A 24,934-nucleotide genomic window follows, 5' to 3' on the forward strand; every position below is an offset into this window, starting at 1 on the left:
TATACTGTATATTAGAAAGGGAATACAAATGAGAGCTTTTTACTACCTGACAGTTTGGTTCTCTCAGGAAGTACTTGCAGGATTGTGGTGAACTTTCACTAATAGTTGCCTTCTAAAACTTCCTTGTGAGTACTTTCTGTAAGTGTCTGAGAGTCTTTCTAGAGAGGACGTCGAAAGTGTATATGCACAACAGGGTGAAAATGTCAATGAGAGCTGAGAGATCACTCTCAATGAGGTTTATCTCTCGTAGTTCTGTGCGTGAAGGAAGAGGTCGTGATGGAAGGGCATCAGGCTTTGGCTGCACTTTTGATATTTCTAGTGTCATAGAAAACACATAAACAACCATGTTAGTTTTGGATAAGAGAGCAGATTAGGTGGTGAGATGAATTAGGAATGTGCAAGAATCTCATTGTACAGCTCATGATAGAAAAACCGACAAAAATATCAAAATTTCACAAGAATAGCAGCACTAGTGACAGAAGAAATACTCTTTATAATTGGACCCAAAATTGCCAATCTAGATACTATTGAGCATAATTCTATTAGTGTCAAAGACAGGTTGCTTGTTACACTAATATTTCCAGCATGAGTTACATTTATTCTCTTTAATATTCGGTAAGATAGCAATTATAATGAAATAATGTTAGGCCAATTTCATCTTGATACCCACAGATATTCAAAAGCCATTAACTTCAAATCGAGTCTCTTCAATAACTCTTTTTTTTAATTTCTGTTAGCTGATTCTTATAATATTTCTATTATGTTATTATATGATATTTGCTGCATAGCATGATTTAACTCTAGAACTTTCAAAATAGGCTGACTGCTCATGTTGTTCATTTATGTGGTAAAACAAGTGATTTCTTCACTCAGAAATGTGCCATGGACACATATTATGGCTCAAAACACACAGTTTCAGGGATACTTTCATTTAATGTATGCATTAGTATGGCAAAATATACACTCCTGGAAATTGAAATAAGAACACCGTGAATTCATTGTCCCAGGAAGGGGAAACTTTATTGACACATTCCTGGGGTCAGATACATCACATGATCACACTGACAGAACCACAGGCACATAGACACAGGCAACAGAGCATGCACAATGTCGGCACTAGTACAGTGTATATCCACCTTTCGCAGCAATGCAGGCTGCTATTCTCCCATGGAGACGATCGTAGAGATGCTGGATGTAGTCCTGTGGAACGGCTTGCCATGCCATTTCCACCTGGCGCCTCAGTTGGACCAGCGTTCGTGCTGGACGTGCAGTCCGCGTGGGACGACGCTTCATCCAGTCCCAAACATGCTCAATGGGGGACAGATCCGGAGATCTTGCTGGCCAGGGTAGTTGACTTACACCTTCTAGAGCACGTTAGGTGGCACGGGATACATGCGGACGTGCATTGTCCTGTTGGAACAGCAAGTTCCCTTGGCGGTCTAGGAATGGTAGAACAATGGGTTCGATGACGGTTTGGATGTACGGTGCAGTATTCAGTGTCCCCTCGACGATCACCAGAGGTGTACGGCCAGTGTAGAAGATCGCTCCCCACACCATGATGCCGGGTGTTGGCCCTTGTGCCTCGGTCGTATGCAGTCCTGATTGTGGCGCTCACCTGCACGGCGCCAAACACGCATACGACCATCATTGGCACCAAGGCAGAAGCGACTCTCATTGCTGAAGACGACACGTCTCCATTCGTCCCTCCATTCACGCCTGTCGCGACACCACTGGAGGCGGGCTGCACGATGTTGGGGCGTGAGCGGAAGACGGCCTAACGGTGTGCGGGACCGTAGCCCAGCTTTATGGAGACGGTTGCGAATGGTCCTCGCCGATACCCCAGGAGCAACAGTGTCCCTAATTTGCTGGGAAGTGGCGGTGCGATCCCCTATGGCACTGCGCAGGATCCTACGGTCTTGGCGTGCATCCGTGCATCGCTGCGGTCCGGTCCCAGGTCGACGGGCACGTGCACCTTCCGCCGACCACTGGCGACAACATCGATGTACTGTGGAGACCTCATGCCCCACGTGTTGAGCAATTCAGCGGTACGTCCACCCGGCCTCCCGCATGCCCACTATACGCCCTCGCTCAAAGCCCGTCAACTGCACATACGGTTCACGTCCACGCTGTCGCGGCATGCTACCAGTGTTAAAGACTGCGATGGAGCTCCGTATGCCACGGCAAACTGGCTGACACTGACGGCGGCGGTGCCCAAATGCTGCGCCGCTAGCGCCGTTCGACGGCCAACACCGCGGTTCCTGGTGTGTCCGCTGTGCCGTGCGTGTGATTATTGCTTGTACATCCCTCTCGCAGTGTCCGGAGCAAGTATGGTGGGTCTGACACACCGGTGTCAATGTGTTCTTTTTTCCATTTCCAGGAGTGTATTACCAAGCTGTGGTAGTGTACAAACTATGAAATAGGGCTCAGATCTGGGACACAATGAGGCTGTTCAGCACTCTTCAAGTACTCTTCGCTCTCTTGAAATTGCCGGTACACTTTTACTTGTCTGAGAGCTATGATGAGCAGCTCACAAGGGATGGAGGTAGCCGTCTACATGAAAGCATGATTATCTGAGATCTCGCCCCACTACTGGACACTGCCAGTAAGCTGACTCTCGACATTATTTACATGCAAAAGCTCTCTGAAAGTGAAAAACTCTCACTGCATATCTAGCTTTACAATAAAGAGCAGCAGTGGTGATAATGTTTACACAGAAAGAATAAAACAAAACATGACAGTGATCACAAGATGTTAATAAGGTAGGGTGAAAGGAGTGAAAGTAGTGAAAAAGCCAAAATAAAATAAAGTTCTGGCAAAATGTAAATAATTTAGGAGTAAAAAAGATACACACAAAAACAACACATACACACACACACACACACACACACACACACACACACCATTTGTTACACCCGTTCAGTTCTCTTCTAACAGAAGTACTAAGCATTTCATCTTCTGATGGTAAGTACTGCACAGGCATGTATAGCAATTTAATTCTGTAGTTTTCTCAAATAAATTTTGGTTTTGATACATTCCTATACACATTTAGACAGTGGCCGAGAAAGCACACAAGTAATGTACCACAGACAACGCAATGCTCCATCATGCAAACATCACCTATAAACAATAATGTTTTACTGATCGACATACTGGACAGTTTCTAAAAGAAGTGATAAAGGTGCAATAGTTAAAATTTGGTTGGTAATACCCTCACTGCTTCCACAGAGCACTACTCCACCCTAAAAACAAATATTGAGACCGAAGGTGGAATTTTCTGCTACCTGGAAACCTTTAAATGGAGCATTAACCTCCCTACTCAGTATTTGCAGAACAACAAGTGGTTCAAGCAGCACTTTTGCAGTACTATTGTCTGATAGGTGTAACAGACAACTATTACTCTGATAATGAAGGCAGTCAAGAAATTTTTGTATAGTAACACATATCTTCAAGTATTGCCACTAACCACACAGACTAAGCTTGTTAGGAAAGCATCACACAGTTTGTGAAAATGCTAACAGTTTTATCTTTTAAGAATCATTTTAAGAATGATAGTTCATCTAAGAAATGAGGAATGCAAATACAAATTGAAAGAGTCATGAATCAAACATTAACCTCAAATCCCATAAATAAGGGAATATGGGTATGCACAACACACACACACACACACACACACACACACACACACACACACACACACACATCCACAGGTAATAATTCTGTTACAATAAAATGAAAAGAAAGCAGTCTGACAGAAATTTTAGGATTTCACAAAACTCTGATTGATGATCACTTACATTCACATCAAATGTCAATTAAGTTAAAGTGAAGTAAAGTGCTTACATTTGCCTCTTGAACTCTCTTTACCAGAGTGTACATAGTATCTAAATTCCTGAATAAACTATAGTATGTTAAATACATATCTGTAACACACAGCCTTACCCAATTTACAAAATTTAATATTACACTATCATATGTTCTACCTCATATTATCTTTTAAAATCAAAATGAGACACCAACATTTTATTTTGTAATTACATTATAATTACAATATTCTTATTAAATGATTGCATACAGGGCATCCCAGGAGGAATGTTCAATATTCAGGGGCACACCAGGAACAAACATTTGAAGCAAAAATCTTCTATGGACATATGCCCTATAGCCACCCATGGTCATCACATCTGCAGTGACAAGCAATCCAGCTTGAAATACACCGAGGGTCTCAATGAAGCCTTCACTGACTGTAATTATCCTCCCAACCTTGTATAAAAACAAATGTCTCATGCCTTATCTTTCCAGTCTCCCACCACCTCCCAAAGGCCCACCATCCAGCCACAGAGGAGCATTCCCCTCGTAACTCAGTGCCATACAGGACTGGAGCAACTGAATTACAATCTCCGTGAGGATTTCGATTACCTCTCACCATGCCCTGAAATGAGAAATGTCCTGCTCACTATCTTTCCCACCCCTACCACAGTGGTATTCCGTCGTCCACTGAACCTACACAATATACTCATCCATCCTTACACAACCCATGCTCCCAATCCCTTACCTCATGGCTCATACCCCTTTAATAGTTCTAGATGCAAGACCTTCTTTAATAGACCTAGATGCAAGACCTGTCCCATATATCCTCCCACCACCACTTACTGCAGTCCGGCCACTAACATCAACTATCCCATTAAAGGCTGGGCTATCTGTGAAACCAATCATGTGGTCTACAAGCTAAGCTGCAACTACTGTGGTGCATTCTATGTAGGCATGACAACCAACAAGCTGTCTGTCCACACGAATTGCCACCATCAAACTGTGGCCAAGAAACAAGTGAGCCACCATGTTGCTAAACACGCTGCCAAACATGATATCCTTCAGTTCAATGATTGCCCCACAGCCTGTGCCATATGGATCCTCCCAACGACACAAGCTTTTCTGAACTACGCAGGTGGGAACTTCCCCTGCAATACATCTTACATTTCTGTAGCCTTCCTGGCCTCAAACTTCGTTAGTTACTGTCCTCACCCATCCAGCCCCTTCCCAGTCCCCATTCCAGAACTACACAGCTGTCATTCAACAACCACGCCCAGTCTTCTTATTTCTCTCCTTGTCCACTACTCCCCCCCCCCCCCCCCCCTCCTCACCTCTCCACTGCCCTCTGTGTAGCCTGCAGCACTTCATGGTCTGCCATCCCCACCATACTATCCCTCCTCCTCCATACCCCAGCCTCCTCCTTACCTCCACCCAGCCACCACTCCTACCATGCACTGGTGCTGCTGCTCACAGTGTGGTTTCAGTTGCCTGAGACCGCAGTCGTGTGTGAGAGTTGCATTTGCCTGTGTGTGTGTGTGTGTGTGTGTGTGTGTGTGTGTGTGTGTGTGTGTGTGTGTGTGTGTGTGTCCTTCTCACTGAAAAATAATACAACTTCACAGACACTAAGAGGCATATACCTGGAACACACAGAGAAAAACATAGTGGCATGTGAAGACCATCTCACTGATAATCCCTAATGACAGATGTTATACATCAGGCGTAGCTGACCGACAGGAACATCTTTGGATATCACTGGAAAGTCACAAGTTCTGCTCTGGTGGCTTCTGACCAATCTCTGACTGAAGGGCTGCTAAGAGCTGGTGTATGAATTGGCCCAGAGCTCTGGTGGAGTGAACTGCCAACGTGTTGGGTTGCATTGCATTATATAGCCGGTCCATGGAGGAATTTGTGGTGATCCAATTCCACACAAGTGACATGGTGGAGAAAGCTGGTTCCTGGCATGGCTGGCCTGTAATTGTGCTTGTCTTGCCATCTGTCATCCTTGTTGTGATCATGCAGTATTGGAAGGCAACACCTTGCACATAGGCAAACCGATGATGCCTCTGTCTCGAAAGGGTTCCTGATCCCTTTAGGTGAATGGCTGGTACATGGCAGATATGGTGCATTTTTACTGCTTCTGCAATGGTAGTGGTTCAAATGGCTCTGAGCACTATGGGACTTAACATCTATGGTCATCAGTCACCTAGAACTTAGAACTACTTAAACCTAACTAACCTAAGGACATCACACACATCCATGCCCGAGGCATGATTCGAACCTGCGACCGTAGCGGTCACGCTGTTCCAGACTGATGCATCTAGAACCGGGTAGTGGTCCTGCTGCTGTTGAAGAATACCATTGGAACTTTACAAGACATGGAATTCCTGACCAAAGAATGTACACCAGAGTTTTCAGCACATTGCGTAAAGCAGCTATGCTTCAAAATTCCATTTTTGTCCTCTGTGTGTCCTTCAACAACCGGTGCAGAAACAGCAGCACATTGTTTAAATGGTTTAGTGTAGTCCTGCTACAAGCACATGATGAATTTTTGCTCATACCAATGTCCCACAAACATTAACTTCACATGCAGAAAACTTGTTCCCATTTCACGTACTGCTTGTCCAAAATCTTCACACTGGTGACAATGGCAAACAACTTGAATTTTGTCACTGGTTAAATGACAATCATCATATCCTCCGATTAATATTATTCACTGATGAAGCCACATTTCCACAGAATGGAATCAACATCACACATAATAATTATTGATGGACACAGGAAAATCCACACATTACAGTGGAAACCAATTTACAAGTTCATTTTTTAGCAATGTTTGGTGCAGCATGATCAGTAACATGTTGCAAGGTTCAGTCATTTTGTAAGAGCAAATTATGGGACAGAATTATTTGCATTTTTTGGAAAATTTGTTTGTTAAACACATTGAAGATGTTTATTTGGTCACAGTGCAATGTACTTCAGTATGATGGAGCCCCTCTACACTTTACCAGATGTGTGACAGAATATTCCAACTTCACTTACCCTTATTGATGGATTTATCATTGTAATACAATTAGCTGGCCATCAAGATTGCCTGACCTTATTGCTGTGTCATCCGAACAAGAAACAGCCAGGACAAAAACATCACATGCACAAAGATGCGAGCTGGTGCCAGTACTGTAGAGACTCACCACTTGTGCAAGTTTCACCAGCACCACAGGCAGTGCTGAAGACAAAGATATTGACTTTGCCTCAGCCAATTACCGGCCAAGTACAATATGCTAATGACCAAATGACAATGGACAGAAGCCTACTCAGAAGATAGAAGAGCAGCTCTCATGCACTTGGTTATAAATCATCATCCAGGGCTGCCTTAGACAGGGAATGTTATTTAGTGAACTCTTAGAAGTAAATAGACAGTTGTTATAAATTGCATTTGCTATGTACTGTGCAGTTTACCTACAATTATTTGCACTTACCAATTGAGGGCCTTTTTTGTGTTATTTTACAAGCAGTGTTGCAGACTTCATTATTCAACAAGCCATCAAGACAAGTAAACCTCTTTATCTCATTTGTGTGACTTTGTTACTAATTGTTGGAGTGTTGCAGAACCTTCATTCTCCTATCCTGTTATCTGACACTGGGGCATAGCTGTGTAAGAGTGGCAGGGAGAAATTGTCTTAGTGGTGTACTGAAATTGTCTTAGTAGTGTACTGCACCAGAAGCCATTTCACAAACTTACAAATTCGATCTACTGTACCAACGGTGGCAACTAGACCTCCCCACCAGTAGTGATGAGGCTTTTACAAAACTGGCAACGAGAGTTTACAACACTTATGTCATTAGATACTTGTTTATGGCAGTGGATGAAGTCCAAGGTGTAGAAAAGAAGCGAAAGATGAATACACAAGATGGACAGCTTGGACGCATCACACCACCACTGCCATCATTAGGGAACATGTAGAGGCACTCAGACAAGTAACACAATATATTCTCCTAAGACTGTAAAAATGCAATAAAGCTGACAGTGGGGTATTCAGACATTTATTGTGAACTTTGCAATACCTGTAACGTGACATGTATGATAATACTTAAAGGTGTCTGTATTAAAAATACATTTTTCAATTGATACTTTATAAAACACACATTGTAAAATTTAATAAATGTTGCGTATGTGTACATGTTTAAACTTTACAATGTACTGACTCATAAAGAAAATAAATAAATAACAATGTACAAGGGTAATTTTTAAGTAAGAACTGATAGTGTGTCATGTCTGTGCATCCTGTCATATGTCCACAGCTCGAGATCTGGTGGGTAATGTTGCTATTTCTGGATCATGGGGTCCCGGGTTCAACTCCTGGAGGGTTAGGGCTTTCCTCTGCCCAGGGACTGGGTGTTTGTGTTCTCCTCATCACTTCATCATCATCTTCATTATTTGTGACAGTGGCTAGGTTGGACTGTGAAAAGAAAATTGGACTGCTAAAAAAATTGGGACTTTTTTTGAGTGCTAATGACCACACAGTTGAGTGTCCCACAAACCAAACATCATCATCATCATCATCATCATCATCGTCATCATCATCATGTGACATTCATCCACAATATTAGTCAGTCTCTCACTATGCAGCCATTACATTTCATATCTCTCCCATGTTGGTTGTATGGTTATACTGTTTTGCGTGTCGCAATATCAATCAGTAATCCCACTGAGTGTGAAGTGCACTCACTTATTCAGTCTTAAATGCAAAACACGATCATCTTGCTGAAATTCACCAGCAGCTTGTTGAAGTTTATGGTGTGGTAATGCGCATAAATGGTGTATGCTATTTAATGAAGGATGAACAAATGTCCATGATGAAGAATGATCTGGATGGCCTACTGTCACGAATGAAGACTTGACGCAAAATGTGGATGAGGCAGTTTGCCAAAACAGGCATTTCACTATTGACGATCTGCATCAGAACTTTGTACTAGATTCAAAATCAGTAGTTTTTCACACTGCTACCCACAAACTTCACTACAAAAAAATGTGTGTGAGATGCGTGCCAAAAATGTTGACAGACGGGCACAAAACAAAGCAAATGGCACATTCTTTGTCCATTTTGGAGTACTGTCACAAGGATGGTGTTGTGTACATAGTTCCGCATAGTCAGTGCGTACACAACTTTCCCACTAGAGTGCACCCCGCTAAGCACAACAGCGCAGGCGCAGTGTTTGTCTGTCTCCACACTATGAGATGGCGCTGTCTTAGAGACAGACCAAGTTCTGCTTCCGCCGATCCGCGTATTAATATGTAACGCAGCCAATGAGATTGCTGCTAATATAGAACCTATTCTCTTCGCGGATTACACTCGTGCAGTGATACCTGAACGTGCGAGGTATTATAACAAGTGTACAGACCTCCGATTAATCAGTCTGCATTAGTCCGCATTAGTCTACATTTGTCTGTACCAGTCTATAGTCAAGTTTAAGTCTGCGCCTAATAAGATTATCATATTCCTGTACATAGCCATGAAGAGAAATGTATAGACACTTTGTCACTTTATGTGGGAATAAGATTAACGTACCAAGACCAAAGGAACTTCAGATTGTCAATTGTAAACAGCATCCAGAATCAAGTTACGTAATATCTATGATTTTTATTATTTTAATAAATGTATGTGAAAATTAATCAAGTTCTGTTTAAAGTTGGTCACCGTCAATCTGCTACTCTAAGCGTGCATGTGGCATTTCTATCGTCTGACCTAACGGCAGAAGATAAACACATCACAATAAGACCACGAGACATATTGCTGACACTCGCCTACTTCGCTAGAGCGACAAGTCAAATAATCTGATGGTGTGTGTACCGAAGGTCTTACAGTACGCACACCACAGATGGTGACAAGTTCTTGTGTTACATTGTGATTGGTGTTGAAACATGGACAACACTTCAGAGAACAAATGTCAATCCAGTGAGTAGCATCATTCAAACTCCCGGACAGAACCATGAAAATTCAGACAAGAATCTTCAACATGGAAAACTATGGCCCCAGTTTTTTGGGACTGGAAAGGCATTCTTCTATTAGATTTTCTGCCAAGAGGAAGGACAATAAATGCTGAGAGGTACTGTGAAACATTATTAAAGCTTAGGCATGCTATTCAAAATCACCGTCGGGGTCTGCTCTCTAGCAGTGTCATTCTGCCTCACGATAATGCTCGGCCTCATGTTGTGGCATGAACAAAGACACAGCCGGAGAAGTTTCATTAGGAAATACTGAATCAACCGCAATACAACCATGACTTCGCACCACCAGACTTTCATCCATTTCCAAACCTGAAGGAATTTCTTGGTGGAAAACGCTTGGAAAAATGACGATATGTTAAAAAACTGTTACTAACTGGTTTAATGGTCATGTGGCAGAGTTAGTTGATGCTGGGATCCAAAATTTGGTGTCCAAATTGACGAATGTTTAAATGTTCATGGTGACTATGTTTGAAAGTGAAAAATGTGGATATTGTAGTTTGTGATACAACTTAATTTATAAATAAAATTTCTCTTACTCCATTACAATTTAATTATTACTTTAAAAATGACCCTCGTACATTACTTACACTCCACCTCAGAGACCCTTAGGATTAGGGTACATGTTCATATGAAGCTTTTTGCTTCAAATGATCATTCCTGTCATAGCCCTCAATATTGGCCATTCCTCTTGGAACACCCTTCATAGTAGTCGTAGCTACTATCTACAGACTCTGATGATTATAATTTAGCTGTGGTGATGCAAAATACCAAAAACTAAGCTGAGTTTGTCTAATACTATTATTAAATTAGCACACTATAAAATAATTACCTGATGACTGCAACACAGTCACTCAGTGCTGATAAAATGCTATCACGAAACCTCTTTAGTGACACAGCATCATCCATGTGCACATCTGAATTTGCCAGCACAAGTGCCTTGAGTAGATAATATTCTTCCTTACTGACTGAGACAGCTTGTAGTCGCTCTATAACCTGCATACACTGTCCATCACATAAATAATTTGCTATAAGTTACAAAACTAGGACAACAACAAAGAATAAATCATTATGTCCTTCAAAAACAATTACACAGCTATCTTTGTATGTGCACATAATCAAATAGAAGCATCCAAAATTGTTATTGCCATACAATAACTGCATTTTCTGGGGCAGCTCATAATAGTTAATCTGCCCTTCCAATGGTTGTGCATGGTCATTTAACAGAAAGATACTTATTGCAGTTGTTACAGGTTTTAAGACAGGTGGAAATGGCTCTAATAAAATTATGTTAAGGTTCTGTGATGAAATGCATCTGACAATATAACAACACAATTAAGTGACCTGAGAAAGCAGATGCACTTTGGGGGGGAGGGGGGGGGGGAGTTTAGTGCCACTGATCAGATGGAAGCATTCACCTACATTGCATATCTAATTTTTTCTTATTTTACAGTCCCTTTTCTGTGACTCATTATCAATATTACATACTGTGTTACATATCCTTAAATAGTTATTGGACAAACTCATACAGAGCAAGCAACTACCCACCCCTTCTACTGAGATACAAAATTAAATAAAATACCACATTTCATTGCAAACTACAGCACTTAAACTATTTCTCGCCATTACTGCCATCCACGTTGAGACACTTTCCATAATGAGATGCCATTCTCAGATCTCATTAACAACCTATCATCCTAAAATTTCTCACTTGCAAGAAAAACCTCTAGGTGCAAAAAGAGATAAAAATTAATGGTGAGGGAGATAAAGGATTATTCGTCAGTTACAGCCTGTAATAAGTCACTGCACTACCCAATCCGCATGGAGGTAAATATTGCTATGGATAGAGAGAAACAGGCAGCCAAGTTCCTCTCTGCCCTCTCTCTTAAAAAAAACCCACCACACTTCAACATACAACTAGTCTCATTTTTTGGAGTGGTAGTGTATAACCCAATTTGGCATTATAGGCACTGTATTGTGCATCTAGGAGTTAAACAGTGGGATGGGCATCTTGCCTGTCCCAAGACACCATGCACAGACTTTGACTTTCAGTGATCAGAGCAGGTAGAGTTTCATTTTCCATGGCGAGGATGTGTTTCCACTCAACTGACAGTCTTCTTGTTTTCAAAGTCTAATTAATCACATCTCATCTCCTGTAACAAAATGATAAGAGAAGTAATCAGTCTCCTTAGCATACTATGTCAAAAGCAGTAGTGCAGAGCCCCACTGTTGTGGTCTTCTGTTGTTAAGCATGGGAGCCAGCAGATGATCAGTCTGCCTGGTACAATGTTAAGTAGGAGATACCAGGAAATTTGAGAAAAATTTCACAGGCACGACCACCTTACATATCATGACCAGACAGAACCACCCACTAGGTTCATCATCATACTGGCCCAACTGTTGTTCTGCATCAGTTAACTATCATGCCCATCTCCATACCACTGACAAAATCATATTCTTTCCAATATACACTTCACAAACCTGTGGCTATTGTAACACTGTACATTAAGAAATTAGGATTCAACAATCGACTATCAAGCACCTGTGTTTCTGTCATCTTTAACAGAAGCCTCACTGTCCTAGTAATGGGTCCCAGTTGTTTGAACTCATGCACATTGTTGGGGCAGCAATGCAGCAACAGTGTACATTACAAACAAAACTTTCCAAGCCCAATACCATTACAGAAGTGAAATAACCAAGAGCATACATTACAAACAAAACTTTCAAGCCTAATACCGCTACAGAAGTGAAATAACTTTTATACGCTAAAAAATATATTCCAAACGAAAGCATTGGTATGTTGATAGAGACAATAAAAAACACACAAACACACACACAAATTTCAAGCTTTCACAACCCAAGGCTGCTTCACCAGGAAAGAGGGAAGGAGAGGGAAAGACAAAAGGATGTGGGTTTTATGGGAGAGGGTAAGTAGTCATTCCAATCCCCAGACATATGTAAATGCAAAGAAGTTGGGGCAGAGATGTCAGTCGAGGCAGAAGTACAGAGGCAAAGATGTTGTTGAATGACAGGTGAGGTACGAGCGGCAGCAACTTGAAATTAACAGACGTTGAGGCCTGGTGGGTAATGGGAAGAGAGAATATATTGAAGGGCAAGTTCTCATCTCCGGAGTTCTGATAGTTTGGTGTCAATGGGAAGTATCCAGATAACCCAGACGGTGTAACACTGTGCCAAGATGTGCTGGCCGTGCACCATGGCATGTTTAGCCACAGGGTGATCCTCATTGCCAACAAACACTGTCTGCCTGTGCCCATTCATGTGAATAGACAGTTTGTTGCTGGTCATTCCCACATAGAAGGCTTCACAGTGTAGGCATGTCAGTTGGTAAATCACATAGGTGCTTTCACATGTGGCTCTGCCTTTGATCGTGTACACCTTCCAGGTTAGAGGACTGGAGTAGGTGGTGGTGGGAAGGTGCATGGGACAGGCCTTACACTGGGGGTGGTTACAAGGGTAGGAGCCAGATGGTAGGGAAGGTGGTTTGGGGATTTCATAGGGATGAACCAAGAGGCCAGCTTCACACATCCGTCCACATCAAACCCACTAACAAGCAACAGTACCTCCATTTTGACAGCTGCCATCCATTCCATATCAAATGGTCACTTCCCTACAGTTTAGGTCTTCATGGCAACCAAATCTGCTCCAGTCCTGAATCCCTGAACCATTACACCAATAACCTGAAAACAGCTTTCGCATCCCGCATCTACCCTCCCGACCTGGTACAGAAGCAAATAGCTAGAGCCACTTCCTCATCCCCTCAAACCCAGAACCTCCCACAGAAGAACCCCAAAAGTGCCCCACTTGTGACAGGATACTTTCCACGACTGGATCAGACTCTAAATGTGGCTCTCCGGCAGGGATACGACTCCTCAAATCCCGGGCTGAAATGAGATCCACTTTTCATGAAATCCTCCCCACTCCACCAAGAGTGTCTTTACACCATCCACCTAACCTTCGTAACCTCTTGGCTCATCCCTATGAAATCCCCAAACCACCTTCCCTATCCTCTGGCTCCTACCCTTGTAACTGCCCCCAGTGTAAGACCTGTCCCATGCACCCTCCCACAACCACCTCCTCCAGTCCTGTAACCCGGAAGGTGTACACAATCAAAGGCAGAGCCATGTGTGAAAGCACCCACGTGATTTACCAACTGACATGCCTACACTGTGAAGCCTTCTATGTGGGAATGACCAGCAACAAACTGTCCATTCGCATGAACAGGCACAGGCAGACAGTGTTTGTTGGTAATGAAGATCACCCTGTGGCTAAACATGCCATGGTGCATGGCCAGCACATCTTGGCACAGTGTTACACCGTCCGGGTTATCTGGATACTTCCCACTGACACCAACCTATCAGAACTCCGGAGATCGGAACTTGCCCTTGAATATATTTTCTCTTCCCGTTACCCACCAGGCCTCAACCTCTGCTAATTTCAAGTTGCCACCGCACGTAGCTCACCTGTCATTCAATATCTTTGCCTCTGTACTTCTGCCTCAACTGACATCTCTGCCCCAGCCTCTTTGCATTTAAATATGTCTGCCTGTGTCTGTATATGTGCGGATGGATATATCTGTGTGTGTGTGTGTGTGTGTGTGTGTGTGTGTGTGTGTGTGTGTGTGCGCGCGCGCGCGAGTGTGTACCTGTCCTTTTTTCCGCTCCCGGGATTGGAATGACTCCTTACCCTCTCCCTTAAAACCCACATCCTTCCCTCTTTCCCTCTCCTTCCCTCTTTCCTGATGAAGCAACCTTGGGTTGCAAAAGCTTGAAATTTGTGTGTGTGTTTGCGTGTTTTTTATTGTCTCTATGAACATACCAACGCTTTCGTTTGGTAAGTTACAGCATCTTTGTTTTTATACATATTTTTCCCAAGTGGAATGTTTCCATCTATTATATTCATAAAATATATTCCTGAATATATGGACATAAATGAAGGGGAATAATTATTAATGGAAGAACTAGTGGTAAATTGGCAATGGATTTAACTGAATTTTGTCTAGTATTAACAGAGCCTGTCTGTTTTTGATGATTGGAACAGTTATTACTTCCCAAACATCTATTCTGCACATAATTCACTACAAAGCCCTTTACATCAGTCACATGTGTATTGCCTATAATCATAAGTCACAAACAAATAAGAACAGAAAACAACTGCACCAGTAGACACAGACATAACCAAATGGGCATGAATTGAACAATGGAAAGTCCAGGTTTGAGCCAGCAGAGATAGTGGTCAAATATGTGTGAGGTGAACTAGCTTGGGTGAGTATGTGTGTGTGTGTGTGTGTGTGTGTGTGTGTGTGTGTGTGTGTGTGTGTGTTTTCTTATCTAAAGGAGTCTATGGCCAAAGGTAACTGTGTAAAAATGTGTAACAGTCTTTTCATTTTGCCTGTCTGCAACTCAATTTGTCATCTTTATGGTGAATATCAGCCGATCCTTTTCATAACATTTTCAAGCTGGCACAAAAATATTACATGGCAAAAACAAGGGAATGTATTACAGTTAATGGGATTATTAAGGGATTAAGTACAAAAATCACCAACACTATCATATCAACTTTGAAGGAGGTTCAACAGGCCAAGCCTTCTCAACTTACTTCCTGGGTAATGAAAGTGACTAGGACACTTTATTTCATATCACACAAGAAGAGCTTTTATTCTAGAAAAGCTAGACTTCTTGTTCATGATTATGGGCACGTGCATGTTCGAATAACATGTATGGAGCTCCACATTCTGGCACAGATGGGCAAATTGGGAGCGACATACCATCGTGTCATCTTCTGTAAACTGCATCATATGGATGCAATATGGAGGCTCATGGGGTCAGCACATCACTCTATCAGCTATTCATCAGATTTCCGGATCTTCGAGCTGCTATTTCTCATTGAAATAGCACCTCAATTGGCATCACAAGACTTAGTACACCATATTACAGCCCTTCTGCCAAGAAAAAATTCCTTGCAGTACCAGAAATTGAACCCGGAGCCTCCACATAGCAGCCAGACAAGGTGACCATTGAGATACAAGGCAGATGTTTATTTTCATGGCTGGTGCAAACTGAGACTTCTTTCTATTACTTATTTAATTTTATTGCTAAATCTTGACCCTTTTTGTTGTATGGACACTATGAAGCACATTTCACAAAGTCTTCTGTTGTATATATGCAATGATTAAAACAAAAGTATAATAAAAACTATTTTACAAATATATTGCCAAGTTCCTAGGAAAATTTAAAATCATCTTGTTCATTAAATTACTTTAAAACAGCTGTATAAGAAACATATGAAACCCTGATGGATAGATATGCTTGGGTTCTGGGATTCAGGGGGCACAATAGGCCCAGATCAAATCTGCCTGGTGGATTAAAAATGAGGGCTGATCAGCCTTGAGGTGGGTTTTAGACAGTTTATCACATCCAATTAGGTGAATTCTAGGTTGGCGCCCACATTCAGCATCAGGTACAACATTCTTCAAAAGTTCTCATATTTTCACATGGATAAACCAGATGCAGAAATATGGGGTACATAAATTTCATCCATGGGGAAAGGGGTAGTGGCATGAAGAGCATTCAGTCATCCGCTACCACTAACACTGTCAAATTTAGAGTAACATGTCAACCTAGTGAAGAGATGGGATAAGGCCAAGAAAGAGAAGAATACATAAGAAACACATGTAAGGTACTTACATGCTGATAAAGCTCAATGGCACCACAATCACGTGCAGCTTGTTCCTCTAGACTGAAATCCAATGCAAACCTGAGGCGACCACCAGATGTAAGTGATCGAAAGGTCAGTGTTAAAGTAAGGATTTCTGCCCATGTACTCTGAAGTAGCCTCATCTGATCATTCAGTGACAATTCCATGAATCCTAGAACAGCAACATAATATTGTTAATCTTGTATAAAATCTGAAATAATCTGTGAGTAATTAGTAACACAATAAGAATTTGTAGCATCTCAAGAATGGATTATGTAAAATATAATACAATAGGAGAGATTATAAGCCAGCAGATGATAACTGACACAACAGAAATGAAGCACCTATTGTAGCTTGGGCATTGGATGGTAATAGGTGGCCAAATAAATTTGGACATGGACTCCACAGATGAAAAGGAAGAGAGGGCATCCATCTACAGCATGGAAGGAAGGTAAATAGCATTTTTATATGATGATAATAATTCAGGAATCTAAAACAAATCAAAAATACGTTAGGAGAGTGAAACAGCTTCACTAACTGGGTCTGTGTGGTATTTTTAATGATAAAAAAGACTGCATTGGTTGTTATGGACCAACATTATTGATAATACTTTTGATAATTCATCTAAATTAAAACCAAATATATTTCTTTTCCTAGACCTATAATTATAATGTATATAAATCTGTATCTCACTTTGCTGCCGCAAACATCACTACATTTAAAAGTTACTGTTTTTTCTTCAGTTACCATATTCAGCTGCTATGTCATCAATAGCACAGCTGTACATGTACATTAAAACTATGAGGTAACAGTAATGGAAATATCTGGATGGAAAAGTACACGAAATAAGGGAACGACAACCACTTACCTATAAAGGACTGATGCAGGGTGCACAGAAACATGTAACAAAAATCAGTTAACACTAGCCTTCAAGCTCTTGCTCTTTTTCTAGTAAGAGTGCACACATTCACACACAAAACCACAGAGACACCCAAATACACACTCGTTGGAGCAGTGAGACTCTGACAACAATTTTTGGTAGTAAACTATCATCAACACAAATATGAAGGCTTTTATACAGAAGTACATCTTAAATTTGATGGGCTCTATGATTAATTGCCTGAGAATATTCGTTCATCCGGTTCTATATATTCCACCACAAAGGAGGACCTTAAGGAATGTGGAATGGGTCAAGGTACACATTAATAAAAGCAGCTTTTAGTAATAGTAAAAAATGTTGTTTAACTGGCATCCATTTTTCCAGGAGTAATACTCTCGCAAGGCACGCGGGACAATTTATGCGAAGTTTGGAAGGTGGGGGATGAAGTACTAGCACAAGTGAAGCTGTGTGGATGGATTGTGAGTCTTGATTGGATAGCACAGTTGGTAAAACACTTGCCCACAAAAGGCAAAGGTCCCAGGTTTGAGTTCTGGTCTAATATACAGCTCGAATCTGGCAGGAAACTTCAAATCAGTGTAAACTCAGCTGCACACCGAAAATTCACTCTGGAGATTTAACACTATGTGTCACACAGAAATGGGCTTCAAAGCTGACAAAGAAACTGACAAGGGGAGGACTCAGGATTGGGAATTGGAGAACACAGTGAATAGTGTAGTTTAAGGTGCCAGGTACGCCACACTAAAGCTGCATTTACTCCAAGTTTAAAAACATGTTTCTATTCGCAACATTGTTTGCAACATGCTGGCAGTAATGTTCATTGTTTGCATTAATAACAATCATTCCTAAATATGTATTCACATTGTCTGTTATGCTGAGCTGGCAGCAAATATTTCACATTGTGTATGTACATCAAGAACTACAGTACAACAGGTGAAAAGAAAGAATAAATTATATGTGGTACTGCATTAATAATACTTGACAAAATAAGCAATGAAGGAAAAGATGTACCCATTGTTGATGGACAAAAATATCCGTACAATAACTGACTGTCCCGGAATTTCAAATCAATTGCATATTGCCTGTCTAATGTCTTTGAGGAGCACAAAAAATTTTATTTTCAACATTTGTCATAATTGTTGACCAAATTAAAAAATTTATAATGCTTTCATAATATACTCATTAAGATGTATAATCTGAGATTAAAAATTTAACACAATAATACAAGTATTACAGACAGAAACTGTATGTTTGTATTGCGGCAGCATAACTAATCGCAGGCAAATAATTGGACTTTATTGATCCAATATTTGATAATGAGAGCACTTAGTGACTTCCAGCAAATTTTACACATAATTTCACACTTTTTCCAGATTTTTTCCTTGCTGACAGCCCACATAAAATGATGGATGGAAAATAGTTTATTGCTTACTATATCTTTGCTTTTACATCAGACATGATGTTTTAATTTATTACTTTTTTTACTAGTACTTTTACTCACAACGCAGTTTGCAGACCATATTTACTTATACCATTGTACATATCTGCAGGTATGCAGGAGAGCTTCTGCGAAGTTTAGAAGGTAGGAGACGAGGTACTGGCGGAATTAAAGCTGTGGGGATGGGGTGTGAGTTGTGGTTGGGTAGCTCAGTTACCCGTGAAAGGCAAAGTTCCCGGGTTTGAGTCTTGGTCTGGCACACAGTTTTAATCTGCCAGGAAGTTTCATATCAGCACACACTCTGCTGCAAAGTGAAAATTTCATTCTGGAAACATCTCCTAGGCTGTGGCGAAGCCATGTCTCCACAATACCCTTTTTTAGAGGAGTGCTAGTTCTGCAAGGTTCACAGGAGAGCTTCTGTAAAGCCTGGAAGGTAGGAGACGAGGTACTGGCAGAAGTGAAGCTGCGAGGACAGGGCGTGAGTCGTGATTGAGTAGCTCAGTTGGTAGAGCACTTGCCTGGGAAAGGCAAAGGTCCCGAGTTCGAGTCTCCGTCCAGCACACAGAATTAATCTGCCAGGTAATTTCAGCTCTAGGATAGCTGGCACCTTTAGCTACATCTCCATTCTCAAAGCCCCATCCTCCCAATGTGAGAAACAGGTTTTGAAAAGGCCCCAGAATAAACAAGTAATATGTGTGAATGAAAGATGTAATTTCCAAAAAGGCATACTACATTGGATTTATGGCCAAGTAATTTGGATGCAGTATGCAAGGCTGCAGGCCCCAACTGGTGGCTACTGCATACCCATGAATGGATGAATGATTGTAGGATCACTCATTCAGATGGATTTAAGTCCAGAGAAACGCAAATGGTGAACCCCTGAAGTCAGTTGGCTGGCAAGTGGTTGGGTGGTGTTCTATGGAGCCATCCTGCAGAAGAATACTAAGAAATCATGATAGTAGTACTTGACTCAGAGAGAGGAGCTAGTACCAATGATAGCAGTGCTATGTATGGCAAACATAGTTGCCACCAACTAACATGGCAGCTGCTGCAGGGTGATGTCCCGCAGTTGTGTTACTGGCAGTCTGGCAGGGCAGCAGCCTGTGGTAAGACACTGTGTGGATTGTGGCTGGACTGCAGGTGCCATCCATGGTTGCAGCACGAAGGATAGTCTCATTCACTTCCACTTCTAATATTATGTTTATGAATATTACTGTTCTCTTCAAATTGTGTTTGATTGTTGACAACAAACTTGACAAGGGAGCAAATGTTCTGTGACGCTACTTGTCAGTAGGCCCAATTGTTCAAATGAACTTCGTACAAGAGGTGCTGGAATGGAGAGCATATATTATCCTTATTATATGCTTAAGTGCAACAACTCTTTCTTCCTCAGTGGCAAGTTACCTTAGTATATCGTACCATAAGACATCTGTGAATGAAGATAGGAAAAGTAAGTTAACAGTTAACTTTCTGGCATTTTTATCTCCAAAATCTGATAATATCTATAAGTGAAAAGCTGCATAGATTAGACATTCCTGAAGACTGGTAATATCCCACTATAATAGATAGTGTACTTTGAGACATATGAGGGTTATGCTAGAAGGTTTTAGCAGAAATTCATAAAACAATTATTTACAAATTTCAAAATGCTTTCCATGGCCATTAATACATTTTTCAGTCTTTGAAACCACTTGGGAAATGTCTCAGTCCAAGCTTCTTTATGGAAGTTCACTTAAGCACTGTTGTATGCTGTGCTATCTTCTTGATCAGATAACAACTGTTACCAACAATTTTTTCCTTCAGCTTTGGAAACACAAGGAAGTCACATGGGGCCAGGTTAGGTGAGTAGGGTGGGTGCAGTAAAATATGCGCTTTTCCCTTCTGTTCTGGCAGCAACATGTGCTGAGGCATCATCATGATGCAGAAGAAGGTGCCCACCCTTCAACTTTGAATACTATGACCGCATGTGGTGATGACTTGCAGCAGACATTCAATTACATATCACTCAGCATTGACTATGCAACATGTTAAAGTCACAGAGGTGAGATGACACATAAGGTGAAGAAAGTGACCACCATCTTCTTTTCACATTTGCTGCTTCTCTGGACTTTCTTGGTGGTTCCTCAAATGGAAAGCACCATACTGAAGACTGCCTCTTCAATTTATAGTCATAAACACCCATATTTGGTCACTTGTGACATTATTGCATCTTTGTATCATCCTTCATGAAATTTTTCAAGCATAAAATGACATCATCCTTGTGTGTTTTTGGGCTTCTGTCAAGGCATGTGGCAACCTAGTCACATATCTCAGTTAGGTCTAAAGATTGTGAATGATAGTCTGTGCCACAATGGATCCAATAATTAATGTGCCTGCAATGGTACCAAATTTGGGATGAGGGTCATCTTTGATTGTTTTCCTCACAGCACCAATGTTTTTTTATGTGACTGCCATCACTGGGTGACCATATGAGGTTCATCTCATTAGCCCTTGAAAAAACATGAAATCAATTTCCACCAGTGGCCCTATAACGGGAAGACTCACCAAACACGTGTAACAGAGAAGAGTGGCATTCTTCTGCAGTTAATTTCTCTTTACAGTCATAATAAATCATTGCACAAAAATCATGGCATGAAATATCCATCTTGCACTGTGGCAGACTTGGAATTTCCTGTGTCTTCACTCACCATTCACAGAGAGGTTTGAAATCCAGTGATAGGGTAGCTGCCATGCACATGCCCCACGATCAAGAAACAATGCTCTTTCAAACTGAAATAATCCCAGTGTCATCAGACTTCCAGTTCAATTGCTGCTAAAAACTTATGGCACAGCTCTCATAGAAGCTAGCCCACACATGGGCAGTACAGTTATGGTGTATGGTGTCAAAATCTTATCAGATCAGGACGGTCTTTTAGCTGTGTTATTCAGATACTGCTTTCAGTTGAACTTGCTTGAGGTGCTGTGTTAGTGAAGCTCCATTCTTCTTTGACTACCAGAGCACATCTATTCATTAGTAGCATACATCACCCATTATAGAACTTGACAATGGTGACGATGATCAACCTTTTCTACAAAGAGCATTTCTGGTTCTGAGATTTCTTTCCCAGTGACCTAGTGCTCCACAAAGTAACCTCCCTCTCTTCACTTGTGTGTGGGCCACACAATAATTTTCATTGTTTCGTCCCACATTCAGACATAAAACAGTTATTGTTGGTGCTTATTTCGGCTTACTTGACTTTTGTGTGTACCTTCCTTCCGTTTTAAGACATTGTGACTACTTGCTTTTGCTAACTGGTGCTACTGCATTGCCAATTGTCACTGCATATCGCATCCTTTCAAATTCTTTGTTAATGCATATTTTCTGTGGAAGACAGTGCTTGCATGAATTACATGTAACTCACTATTTGGTCTTCGGTCAATGTGCAACACTTCTCACATGTGTATGCACAATTTTTACTCTATCACATGCAATAACAACATATCATATTGCTTACATATTTTGCCTGGTTTCTGTTTACTGTATGGTGCAAATTGTTTTGTTGCCAGAATGACAGGGTTCTGAGAAGTTAGAAAGTTGTGTTATTAACTGAGAACTTCAGTTTTTATTTCTTTCACTTGACAATTCTGGGAACTATTTCATGTGCATGAAGACTAGAAGTTGTTTGTACATTTTTATGCATATTTGTGAACTTCATCAATAAGGACATGAGTTTTTAGGTTCACTATTACTTTTGTTGTTTTTGAGGTGTAATTGTGTGCGACAAAACAATGTTCTCATGAGAAATTTAGTCTCTGATAGCTACTGATAGTTTGGTGTTGGTTGGTTTTGACCTTGTGTGTTTGTGTGAACAGGTAGACTGTGCACAGATTTTCAGATGAGAATTTGAAGTTCTCAGACATTACATGAAACAAAATCCTCTTACTGTGTCAGTAGTGTCAGACATACAAATGGTGAGAATGAGAGACAGAGATTAATTCATCACATGTTGTGATAAAGAAACCTGTCAGCCAAGTTTCAAGGATATTATCTGCTCATTTGTCATGACTGAGCTAGCATTGGAACTGTCACTGACTGAGTTACAGAGCAGCAGATACATAGTTGCTTCACACCATTAATTGCTTGGTTCAATGTGTGGCAGTACCACTTCAAATGTAGGACATGCCTACACAGCTTCTTCCTCAAGTACAGCTCTTACAGCATACCTCCAGGCTTCTCATGTGGCAGCACATCAATCCCAACACTGCCTCTGCTCTAGCATGGATGACACGATCTCCGTCTCTTCTGGAGTTCAATGATGCCTTGGATTAATGAATCACCTTCCTTGCACAACTCGCACACTTCCTCCTCATCTCTGCATACTGCAAAGAGGGAGTGTCTCCTGGCCTCCTCTGGCAGCTCAGCCTCCTGCATTGCCTCCTTGGTTCCATCATCTACAGTGGCCCCAGCACCACCGCTGGCCCCAGTGCCTCCATGGGCTCTGGCGCTTGCACAGGCACCAATGTCACCAGTGCCCTCGCCACCCTCTCTGGTGCTTCCTGTGCCCTCAACACTCATCTCCTCCATGAACTCCCTCTCTTCATCCAATGGTGGAGTCACTCTGCTCTCTTCTGACTCTCCTGTCCTTGGGTTATCACCTCCTGACAAGTCATCCTAGGTTACACCTTCCTTGCTGCCAGCTGCCGACACTCAGTCCACATTCTTGGTGCCCTCCTTCCTCTCCTGGGCCTCTTTCCTTCTCAATGTAGGTCACACTCACATCATGCCTTTGCTTTCTTCTCCAACAGGCAACTTCAAAGCAAGCACCACGCCTTCTCGTCGACCCTGCCCAGTGCCGACCCACCCTGATCACTGTCCCCAGATGTCTCTGATCACGACTATCTGCTGTGATCTCTGGGGCCTGATACTCCCAGCTGAGTGCCTGCCTCTTCTCCTCAGGGCTCTCTCCAGGGGACACCAGACAGACTTCTTAGTGCTCCTGTTCTCCCCCCTTGGAAGGCAATTCTTCTCCATGATGGTTTCACCATCTCTCCCTTGGGGAAGAAAGGGTGATGTAGCCTCGGTTGTCATTTACATTACAGCCATCAACCCAGTGAGATGGGTGCGCCATTTCCTCCATAGGAAGAGGGATGCTGTAACTTTGGCTAGCACCTGCAGCACAACCAACAGCTACATAGTAGCTGTGTACCATATTTCCTGCCCTTGTAAGGTGCCAGCAACACAAACATGGGACATCATGCCTACAGCAGCCACCACCACAGTATCTGGTGGCATTATGTTTGCTGTACCCAGTGATGCTACAGCCAGCACTAGCTCATCACCACAAGTCATGTTCCAGTAACACAATTTCCTGGTATTCTTCCACTGGATGAATTTATAGGATGTCTCCCACTTGCAAGCCAGCTGACATCAGAAATTCAATTTTTTTGGTTTTCTGGGCTTAGCACAGACTCCACAATTGGTCACACAATTGGAGCTCCATTTATGAGCACACAGTACCAACCAGCCAAAACTTATAGTCTTGCATACTGTATCCAAACAGCTGAACCATCGCTTGTGCATCAGCTACGAACTACATCCATGTATAAACATTTCCAGGCTACCTCAGTGGTACCCTCCACAGACAGACAATGTACTTTTAGGTATAGAAGCTAGTCCATGAGTGGGTTGCATGGTTATCTTGTATGGTGTGAAACTTTATTTTCAAATCAGGCTGATCTTTTAGTTGTATTAATCAGAAGCTGCTTTCTGTTGAACTTGCTTGAGGTGCTGTGTTAATAGAGCTCCATTGTTCTTTGGTTACCTGGACACATCTATTCATTAGTAGCATGCATCATCCACAATGGGACTTAACACTTCAGTCCACCTCAGTTTATTTATCCATTTAATTTTTTGACAATTTGCTTAGTGATATAACAAATTTAACATATAATAAAATTGACTTAATACATAAACTGAAATCATATTTGCTGGACAACTCCTCTTACATCATAGAAGAATTTTTAAAGGTGTAATAATATAAAGAAAAGGAGGCAGAGATGTGGGGTGGGGGGTGAGAGACTGAACATAATTAAG

At 41.7% G+C, this 24,934-nt stretch overlaps 1 protein-coding gene across 4 annotated transcripts in view; it reads right to left on the reverse strand.

Moving 5' to 3' along the window:
- The window catches only part of LOC126352328 (steroid hormone receptor ERR1), a 361,140-nt gene that overhangs the window by 20,212 nt on the left and 315,994 nt on the right, over window positions 1-24,934 (reverse strand). For 2 of the 4 annotated variants that reach the window (XM_050002679.1, XM_050002678.1), the window contains 2 exons: window positions 16,516-16,697; window positions 10,644-10,816 (listed from right to left, as the gene is read on the reverse strand). In XM_050002679.1, the coding sequence (XP_049858636.1) occupies window positions 10,644-10,816; window positions 16,516-16,697 (355 nt within the window). Of the gene's footprint in view, window positions 1-10,643; window positions 10,817-11,284; window positions 11,965-16,515; window positions 16,698-24,934 lie in introns of those variants that run through there. The other 2 variants (XM_050002681.1, XM_050002680.1) reach the window with 2 other exon arrangements.

Source organism: Schistocerca gregaria, chromosome 1, assembly GCF_023897955.1.
Source record: "Schistocerca gregaria isolate iqSchGreg1 chromosome 1, iqSchGreg1.2, whole genome shotgun sequence".
In the NCBI taxonomy this organism is placed as follows: Eukaryota; Metazoa; Arthropoda; class Insecta; order Orthoptera; family Acrididae; genus Schistocerca; species Schistocerca gregaria.